Source organism: Crocodylus siamensis, chromosome 14 (assembly GCF_052110815.1).
Source record: "Crocodylus siamensis isolate JL-2025a chromosome 14, ASM5211081v1, whole genome shotgun sequence".
Classification (NCBI taxonomy): domain Eukaryota; kingdom Metazoa; phylum Chordata; order Crocodylia; family Crocodylidae; genus Crocodylus; species Crocodylus siamensis.
Genome location: NC_143408.1, coordinates 5,124,908 through 5,135,070, shown reverse-complemented (window position 1 = coordinate 5,135,070; position 10,163 = coordinate 5,124,908). Strand labels below are relative to the sequence as shown.

The following is a 10,163-nucleotide window of genomic DNA, read 5'->3' as shown; positions in this document are numbered from 1 at the left end:
GTCCTCGCCCCTCAGACAGGAGGCAGAAGAACTAGAGGACGAACACAAGGCAGCTCTTTGTCACCCAGTGTGTCATCGAAGGGTGGGACTTGTGGCCGCCGGATGCAGTGGGCGCTGACGTTTCAGCCAGATTCACAAAAGGGTGAGACATGTTCTTGGAGGAAAAGGGCTTCAGATGCAACTGAGTGGGGGAGTGAGGGGCACGGCCTGTGAATGAGGACTTCCTAGACCTTAAATGCTGAAGGCTGGGAGGGGGAGAGGAACAGGTTAGACTCACCCTCCCTTGCAGCCGCCACCCTCTGCCACCATGTGACACAGGCCTGTGTGGATGCGTAGGGTTACTGTGGGCTTGACACCCATGGAACCGCGAACAGTCGCCTGTTGTTGGGGCAGGGCTATTAGGTACACATCTGTCGATTTGTGGGGACAACTGGAGAGATGACAGGCATGGGAGTGAGGTCGTAGGTTTAAAACCAGCGCACGGAGGAGAGCCCGCTGGGCAGTGCCCCGTCGTCCTCAAATGGAGCCAAGGAAGCAGTGGGTGTTGCTCGGTGAAACTGCCCAGAGACATGACCCAAGCAGGGGCAGGAGAACGGCTCTGCAGTGCCCCGGGGTCCCGCAGCCCCTCCTCCTGCTCAGGTCGGGGGGCAGCTTGGCCAGGGCCAGGAGGCTGACCAGGAGGTCCTGGGCCGTGGTGGGGGCATGGACAGGCGGCGTCTCACGAAAGAGCTGAGGGGCACATTGCAGCCAGGCCCTCAGCCGCAGCCGGGCGCGCGCCAGGGTCTCCCTCTGCCCGCAAACGGGGGCAGGTGTCGGGGGGCCAGATACGCACGCCCGTGGGGGCAGCTTTGTGGAAGTGGCGCCAGGGCACGTCGCCGGGGGCTGGCGGGACCAGTGTGTACGGGGCCCGGGCGAGGTGGACCTAGGGCCGACCCAGCGCATGCCTGGGCCCAGAGAAACCTCACGGGGTTCAATAAAGACAAGTGCAAAGCCCTGCCCGTAGGGCCGGGGCGGGCTGGGGGGCAGCGGGCCGTGAGCCCACAGCGCGCCCTCCTTGCCACGTAGGCTGGTGGCATCCTGGGCGGCATCGCCGTCTGCAGCCCGCGGCCCGAGCAAAGCCGCCTCGGGGCCGGGAGAGGCCGGGACGCCGGCCGCGGGCAGACAAAGCCGCGCCGCGCCCCGCAGCCTGCCCCGGCGCCTGCGCAGTGCCGGGGCCGCAGTCCCGCCGCGCCGCACCGCGCATGCGGGCCGGGCCGCGCCGGGCCGGGCCGGGCGGGCGGGCCGCCGCGCTGCAGCGGCCCAGCATGGGGGACCAGCAGGTGAGGCCGGGCCGCGGCTGCCGGGGCGCCGCAGCCTCCCGCCGGCGGCAGGGGGGCGGCGCGGGCCGGGCCGCGCCCCGTGGCAGGAGCAGCCCTGCGGGAGGGCACACCTCCAGGGTTTGGCAGCAGGTTTCTCGCGCGGGGGGCGAGGAGGTGGCTCTGCTGCGCCTGAGCACCGGGCTGCGTCTCGGCCCCCCCGAGCATTAACGGGACCCCCGATGCGGCGGCGCCGGGCTGCGCGCACCCGGCCGCCGCGAGTCGCAGGTGGCCGGCTTGCTGGTAGGTCACCAGACGAGGGCCCCGGAGGCCCCGGTGACCCTACGGCGTCAGCGCTGCCGGTGGGCTCGGAGCGTCTCGCGGCGCCGGCGCTCGCTCCCTGGTTTGCCGGGGCCCTGGAGGCGGGTGGATGGGTTTGGGGCAGGGAGCAAGGATCTAGGGGCAGGAGCCTTGTGCCCCGGGTGGCGGGGCTGCCGCGTGCCTCAGGTTCCCGGTCCGCGCGCCCGCCCGCGTCGGCGGGGAGTGACTCAGCGCGGCAGCGCCGGGGGTTCGGGCGCTGCTCTTCATCAGTGAGCTCCGTGTGGCCTCAGCCTGGCTGGAGCTGCTCTCTGCGTTTGCGCGGCGGTAACGTAAAGGCCAGGCAGCTCGGGGTCGGGCGTGCCAGGGACCGAGAGGCTAGCTGGACACGGCTGGCAAAATGGGGAAACCGAGGCAGAGGGGCGGGAAAGAGACTGATCCGCATCTGCCCCGCAGGGCCAGTGCGGGGCGAGAACGCCTCCTGGGTCTCCAGGGCTAAAGGTGGCGGTAGGCCCGAGTGTCAGCCAGTGCCTGGTGCCCGTTAGCTCCCCTGCCTGTGACCTGGGCAGACGGACACGTTTGCCAGGCTGCAGGACAACACTAAGGCTTGGTGTTTATGCAGCAGCTTCCACCTCTGGGGCTGTCAGCATTGGCTCACGGGACTTGTCACCCCCTTCCCACCCAGCAAGGCCAGGCCCATGACAAGGGCATGGGGCTCAGGGCAGAGGGAAGGAGCAGCATGGGGAGCAGGGACGAGGGAGTGACGTGGGGCATCTTAAGGCCTAAGGAGGGAGGGCGAGGAGTCGGGGCTCCTGCTCCGACTCGCTTTGTGACCTTGGGTGAATCCCTTTGCCCCTCTATGCCTCGGCCTGCCTAGGAAACTGGGACAGGCTGGGGTGGGGGGCTGGGCAGAGGCACCGAGGGAGCACATAGGTGCCTGGCAAGTGGGGCATTCGAGGCAGTCTGTGGCGGTCTCGGGGTTGGGCTGGGCCTGGCAGGGCTGGGCAGGCACTGACGGCACGGGTGCTTGGGGCAGGAGGCGCTGAGGAAGATCATCACCACGCTGGCCGTGAAGAACGAGGAGATCCAAAACTTCATCTATGCCCTCAAGCAGATGCTGCAGAACGTGGAGGTAGCGTGGCGCTGCGGCCCTGGCGTCCCCCGGCCCTGGCCTGGGGCATGGGCCTGATGGCTCTACTTGCCCCATGGTACTGGCACATTGCCTCCCCTTGCGGGACGGTGCTGCCCACCCCCAGCACTGTGGCCAGTCCGGCCCCACAGTGCGGCCACCTGCCTTGCTCCGCGCTCCACTGCAGTGTTGGCATGAGGGCAAGCTCGGCCCTGACCCCCCCCCACAGGTTGATTTCCCTCGGGGGTGGGGTTCCCCGCCAGCAGGGCCCCAGTCGCGCCCTCACGACTGCCCTCGTCTACCTCGGCCAGGCCAACTCCATCAAGGTGCAGGAGGACCTGGAGGGTGAGTTCCAGACTCTGTACTCCCTGCTGGATGAGCTCAAGGAGAACATGCTCATGAAGATCAAGCAGGACCGGGCCAGCCGCACCTATGAGCTGCAGGTGAGACCCCTGCCCCAGCCCCGGCCCCCCAGGCCCCGTCGCCCGGGCTCCTCACTATCTCTGTCCCCCAGAACCAGCTGGCCGCCTGCACCAAGGCGCTGGAGAGCTCCGAGGAGCTGCTGGAGACGGCCAACCAGACGCTGCAAGGCGCCGAGAACCACGACTTCCATCAGGTGTGCCTGCCCTGCTGCGGGTGGGAGGAGATGGGGGGAGCTGTGCTGCTGGGAGGGGGCACAGGACGAGACGTGGCCCCTTCCTGACGTTGGGTGAGGGAGCTGGAGAGGGCAGCCCCTGCCCACGTCTCCTATCCCATCTTTGGGGGCTCTGCACAGCATTCGAGCCTCCATTCCCCAGCCGCAAGCCAATGCCTTTGGGCTGCGGGTCTAGACGGGGACAGCTTCCACCTCCGGGGGCTCATTAGTGGACCCCCAGCATGTGCGTACCAGCGTGGCACTGCTGTGGACAGAGCTAAGATTTCAAAAAAGGGGTGCAGATGGTGTGAAGAAATGCTCCGTATAACGGCGCACGTTTTTCGCCAGGTAAAAAAGAAAGGAGAAGCTTTACTAATGTGCTGGGTCCTAGGGCTCTATTATTCCATTTAAAATCAAAGCAAAAATGAATATGACCTCATTGGGATGGCTGCTCCTTTGCTAGATGATGTGTTGAGTTTCCCGCTGTTGCAGGCTGCCATGCGGGTAACCTGGGTTCGATTCTGGGATGCAGATGTAACTACAGCCATCGAGGCCCCGAGCATCCGAACTCTGTCTGGCCTTTGGTCTAAGGGGGGATGGAAGGTGCGGGCAGCCTCCACTCCTCCATTCTCCTGCCCACGCATATGCATTGAAGGTCTGGGTGGCCGCTCACACACGTACCATGGTCCACAAGGGCTGATGGTTACCTACTGCTACACTAAGTTTTAAAATAACAACAAAGCAGTGAAAGATCCTGGGGGTTTTTTTGGTTTTTTGGTTTTTTTAGCCCTATGCTCTTTAGACTTCACTGCACATTTCTCATTCAGATCTGGGAAATAGTCTTGACAGTGCACCCATCGCTGTCCTGGCAGCCAGCTCCATGCTTGAGCTAGTGTTCACCTGAGCACAGGTTACCACTCCTGAGTTAAGCTTGAGCTAGAACTAAAAGCAGCCTTTAGGGCTGTGAAGCAGGAGAAAGACGTTACTGGGAATGGCTAACAAGACAAGGACCCTGCAAAAGCAAGGATAGTTGATGAATCAGGATTGTTAAAAGGAGAGAGGGTCATATTAGCAGGAATCATGTCTCTTATAGTGAGACAGGAGGTCAATGGACTTCATCCGGACGGCCTGAAGAGAAATGCTGCTGCCCTGCCAGGCAGTTGGTTTTAAAGCTTAGGTGGAGCAGAAATGGAGGGGGTGGCACTGCATCCCCCTGGATCCACCCCTGGATGTGGCTCCGTAGGGTGCACAAGGTTTGTGCCCTCCAAGGTGGCACTGAGGGCAGCTGTGCTGCAGGCTTCTCCTCCTTGCCTCCAGGGATGCCTGCCAGACTGCTCAGCTCCTCGCTTACAGCGTCCCCCACCCCTCCCCAGCTCCAGCCTCCCACAGCGGGTGCTGTGGATGGAGACTGACACTTTACCTTCCCTGCCTTAGCACATGCCAGGGAGCAGGTTCCTCCCGGCTGCCCTGGAGCATGGTGGTGGCTCAGCCTTGTTTCTGTGGAGGCTGCACTTTCCTGGGGACACCTCACTTGGCTCTTACTAAGCCGCTTGCCGCTTGCCTCTGTGCTGTCCGGTGCCAGGGAGTCCTGCAGGTCGACACCACCTGGGTTCTCTTCCTGCCTCTGCTGCTGACACAGGGATTGCGCTTCACCCCTCTGTGCCTTAGTTTCCCCACGGGGGCCTTGCCTACCCTACAGGGGGGTCTGGGGTTGTGCGGCTGAGCAGGTTCACCTGTGATGGGGCTCGCTAGCAGCACAGGCTGCGGCAGTGTGCAGGCACACCCAGCTCAGCCAGCCCCATCTGACCCTCTCCTCTCTGTCTTTTTGTCCTCCTTTCTCTCTCCTCTGCTTCGAAGGCTGCCAAGCAGATCAAGGATAGGTACGATCCTGCCTTCGCTGCCGGGCGCTGCGCTGCACTGCTTACTAACCCAGCGTGGGCGGGTGTGTCTGTCCCCACCGCCCCGGCCCCTGGCTGGGGGAGCCTGGAGGGGAGGGAAGGCGTCTAGCTGTTGGGGGCTGATGCCAAACCCTGTGTGTCCTGTGAGGGGGGCAGCCCCTGAATGCCCTGGTGGGGGGAAGCTCTTAGTTGGGGATCACATGTGAGAGAGGGGCCCTTCTGACCCGTGTCCCTGCCCCATCCCCAGTGTGACGATGGCCCCTGCCTTCCGGCTCTCGCTCAAGGCCAAGGTGAGCGACAACATGAGCCACCTTATGGTTGACTTCGCCCAGGAGCGTCGGATGCTGCAGGCCCTCAAATTCCTCCCGGGTAGGTGGGCATCCCTCTGGAGCTGGCTGGAAGGGGTACCTGATAGCCAGGGCAGAGTTGGGAAGGACATGGGCCATGGCTGGGGGTAGAAGCGGGGGGCACAGGGCACAGGGCCATGACTTCATCCCCTCGCTTTCACACCCACAGTCCCCGGCGCCCCCGAGATCGACATGGCCGAGTCACTGGTGGCTGACAACTGTGTGACACTGGTGTGGAAGATGCCGGACGAGGACAGCAAGATCGACCACTACGTGTTGGAGTATCGCAAGACCAACTTTGAGGGCCCCCCCCGCGTCAAGGAGGACCAGCCCTGGATGGTCATTGAGGGCATCAAGCAGACTGAGTACACCCTCTCCGGTGAGGGGCCAGAGGTGCCCAGAGGGGTGCTGTGCGGCGTGGGGCAGGGATGTTCCCAGGTCCTGCAGCCGGAGGCGCTGTGGGCTGGGTACTGTCTGCAGGGGCTGACGAGGGGCGACCAGGGGGCTCCCAGCCGCCCCCGTGACTCTGGGTGCCTCTGCAGGGCTGAAGTTTGACATGAAGTACATGAATTTCCGTGTGAAGGCCTGTAACAAGGCCGTGGCAGGCGAGTTCTCCGAGCCAGTCACTTTAGAAACTAGAGGTAGGTCCTGGCAGGGATGCGGGGGGGATGCTGAGGGGCTCTGGGCATGGGGTCCTGCTCTCGTGGCAGCATAGAGGGATCCTCAGAGGTGAAGGGTAGGAGAGGCTGCAGGGCTGGTTTGGGGCTCAGGAGGCTGGGAGACGACCCCTCCCTGGGCTGGGGATGAGCTGGGACGGGAGCAGTTAAGGGGGCATCCACATGGTTGGAGGTGCTGGGACAGAGGGGTGCAGTGGGATGAGGGGAGCTGGGAGCTGAGGTCTTCCCAGGATGGGGACGCAGGGGAGCCACCTGCGTCTGACTGCTGCTCCGTCCCCAGCCTTCATGTTCCGCCTGGACGCCGGCACCTGCCACCAGAACCTGCGGGTGGAGGAGCTCAGCGTGGAGTGGGATGCCATGGGCGGAAAGGTGCAGGACATCAAGGCACGCGAGAAGGACAGCAAGGGCCGCACCGCATCGCCCGTCAACTCCCCCGCCAGGTAGCGCCCGGGCCTCTCACTGCACAGGGGCTCCGACCTGGGGAGCAGGCCTTCCTCAGGGCAGCTGGGAGCTCCCGTGATGTTTGCCCCCCTCTTCGGGGCCTTGGGGTCTGGGCCTGATCCTTGAGGGGACCCAAGGGTCCTGGCCAACCGTTAGCGGGGAGCTGAGCAAGGCAGCAAGGAAGCTCAGCTGTTTTTTTGTCCATCCACAGGTGCGTGCAGTCTCCAAAAAGGATGCCCTCAGCACGTGGCGGCAGGGACCGTTTCACCGCTGAGTCCTACACCGTGCTGGGTAGGAGCCCATCTGGGGTGGGGAGGTGTCTGTGGTGGGATGTGGGGCCGGTGGCACCTTCATGGAGCAGGTGGCTATGGGGTCATCTGTTCTGGGGGTGAGGGGCCCTTGCTGGCCCCGGCTGAGAACACCCTGCTTGCTCCACCTGCGGCCCCATAGGTGACACACTCATTGATGGGGCCGACCACTACTGGGAGGTGAAGTACGACCGGGACAGCAAGGCCTTTGGCGTGGGGGTGGCCTACCGCAGCCTGGGCAAGTTCGACCAGCTGGGCAAGACCTCTGCCTCCTGGTGCCTCCACCTCAACAACTGGCTGCAGGTCAGCTTCACCGCCAAGCACAACAACAAGGCCAAGGTGTTGGATGTGCCTGTGCCCGACTGCATCGGCGTCTACTGCAACTTCCACGAAGGTGCCAGGGTGGGAGGGGAGGGGGTGTCCCAGCTGAGAGGGATGTGTCCTGTTGTGCATGTGGGGGAAGGCAACAAGCCCTGCTGTGTGTGTGCACATGTGTGGGTGTGTGCATGTTCACATGCATGTTCATGCTTTCCTCTCGCTGCGTGGAGTGCACCTTGCTCTGTGTGTGCGTGTGCCTGCCTGTGGACACTTACTGAAGGGGGCTGTGTCTTACTCTTAGTGTGCGGTGAAGGGAACAAGCCCTGCTCTATCTGTGTGCATGTGTGGGTGTGCACATGTTTGTGTGCATGCATGTGTCTGGAAGGAATCCACCCTTCTGTGTGTGTGCGCGCGTGTGTTCCTGCTTCCCCCTTGCTGGATGGAGTGCACTTTGCCGTGTGTGTTTTTATATGCATGCATGTGCACAAGTGCCTATGCTCTGTGTGTGTGCGCTGCATCCTGTGCTGCTTGCACATACACGTAACAGTGGCTTTTATGTGACAGGCCCCTTCTCCAGTGGGGCTGGGACAGACTCCTCCCTTTCCTCCCCGTATAGGGGTCCCCCTCATGGGTCAAGGGCACCTCAGTCTCCATGGCCGGTGCTGCGTGGGTTGCCTTTCTGGCAGCTGCAGCAGGGCACCTTTGGCCTGGGAGGGAGCTAGTGCTGACTGGGGGCTCAGCTACACCCACAGTGTACAGAGTAGTGCAGAAGGCAGCTTGCACAAGTGCTCCTGGTGCAGGGATCACTCATGAGGGCTTTGCATGGACACATGCAGCTGCGGCAGCACGAGCCCCCATGGCACACGGACAGCCCGGGCGGGTAATGCTGCCCAGCCAGCCCCTGTGTTCCTGCCCACCTGACTCAGCCTCAAACTGGGCTGCAGCAGTGGCCTTGGCAGATCCCCCTCTGCACTGTGCAGCTCTGAGGTGGCAGAGAGTGAGTGACATGCCACCCTCACAGTGTCCCTCTCTTCCCCTTTCTGCCTGCAGGCTTCCTGTCTTTCTACAATGCAAAAACCAAGCAGCTGCTCCATACATTCAAGGCCAAATTTACCCAGCCCGTGCTTCCTGCTTTCATGGTAAGGCATTACTCACCGGATGGGGAGGTGGGGGAGGAACGGCTGTGGTTTCAGATGCTGGGGGGGGTGCCTACTGCTGCCCCCCACAGCAGCAAAGCTGGTAGGATCAAGCAGTTGCAAGGTTTGTGCTTGCTCAGTAGCCCTTCCAGCAGGTGAGCGGTTAATCCAGCATCTCTCCTTGCTGGTGTGAGGTGCAGGGTGGGGGTCTGTCACCACCCCCTTCTCCTGTGCTGATTTAGTTGGCTGCAGTGGGGAGCTGAGCCCAAGGCAGCCCTGCAGCTCTCTAGGGTGCATCTAGCTGGCTGGCAGGGGTTGTCAGGGCACTGCTGTGGGGGAAGGTCACAGCACCGGGGGTCCACCTGTGTTGGAGCAGGCACAGCTCGCATGACAGTCTGGTAGTTTGGTGCTCAGCTCATTGTGGTACACAGGACAAGGGCAAGCGGCAGGGAAGGGACCTGGGATACTGGATACCTGGGTTCAGACCCTACCTTTGCTCCTTCCTGCCATAGCCTGGCTCTGTGCCTCAGTTTCCCTCTCCCTCCAGGACATGAGGAGCATGTAACATGGTTGAATGGCAGCAAGACCCTTGCCTGTGTAGGGACGAGGGCAGGCTGCCCAAACCTCCCAGCTGCAGCCCAGTCCCGCCCTAAGTCTGGTGGGGCATGTACTGGGGGCCCTGCCGTCACCATCCCCGCGCTCTCCCCGCAGGTCTGGTGCGGCAGCTTCCACGTGTACTCGGGGCTGCAGGTGCCCAGCTCTGTCAAAAGCCTCCAGAAGCGGAACAGCACCACCAGCAGCTCCAACGCCAGCCTGACCTAGACACCGCGGGACTGGGACCAGCGTCACGGTGGGACTGGGGCATTGCCTGGGCTCTCCCACTGCCCCCCAGAACCAGCCTCTGGTGGGAAGGACACTCCATGACTTCTCCTCTCCCTGTCCCGGGAAGGGGCTGGAGCTGAGGGGGCAACGCCCCAGTGCCGGGGCAGGAGAGGGCCGCAGCACCTATAGCTCTCTGAATGTATCCAGACTGACCCACCAGAGCCTGCCACCCCCACCTCTGCCACACTTGCCTTTAAGAGCAGGGGACCACATGAGCTAGCCTTGTGCCAAAGCGGGCCGTCGACCAACCGCCTTGCCGTGACCCGGGAGCGGGAGCCTGGGCCGCTGGATGCAATGGGCAGGGCAGTGTTTTTCTGGCAGTCATACGACCCGACTCTTAAAGGCGACCCCCTGGCACGCGGCTGCTCTTAGACCCCTTAGCCTCTCTCGTGACACGATGCTTTGGCCTTAACGATCGCCGTAGGTGTAGACGTCCCTGTTCCCCTGGCACGGGCTAGGGGAGGGAATGGTGTCCGTGTGTCGTGCTGCTCCTGGCTGGAAGTGACATTAAAGTATCTTCCTCCTCGCTGCCCAGGGCTGGGGCTGCCTCTTCTCTGGTCTTTGCTTGGGGTCTGCTTATGCCCAGTGATGGGTTGGGGAGCCCTACCTCTGGCTGCTGGACATCTAACCTCTCCCGTAACCCAGCAGGAAGCTGTTGAAGAGATCCAAGCTCTCTACTGCCCATCAGCAACATGCCGTGGTGCAGTTGCTTCCCACAAGGGGCTAAGCCACTAGTGTGCCACAACTCAGTGCACCACAGGGTCCATTAAGCAACAATTG

The 10,163-nt window shown here is 62.9% G+C and overlaps 1 protein-coding gene across 1 annotated transcript; it reads left to right on the top strand.

Moving 5' to 3' along the window:
* The first annotated feature begins 1,207 nt into the window (after positions 1–1,207).
* Positions 1,208–9,913, top strand: FSD1 (fibronectin type III and SPRY domain containing 1). Its single transcript, XM_090027539.1, has 13 exons — positions 1,208–1,319; positions 2,650–2,745; positions 3,054–3,185; positions 3,257–3,358; positions 5,234–5,256; positions 5,522–5,643; positions 5,791–6,000; positions 6,164–6,262; positions 6,579–6,738; positions 6,951–7,030; positions 7,190–7,441; positions 8,416–8,504; positions 9,213–9,913. Exons 1-13 carry the CDS (start codon positions 1,242–1,244, stop codon positions 9,321–9,323), a joined length of 1,554 nt encoding a protein of 517 aa, XP_089883665.1. The 5' UTR covers positions 1,208–1,241; the 3' UTR covers positions 9,324–9,913.
* The last annotated feature ends 250 nt before the right edge of the window (positions 9,914–10,163 follow it).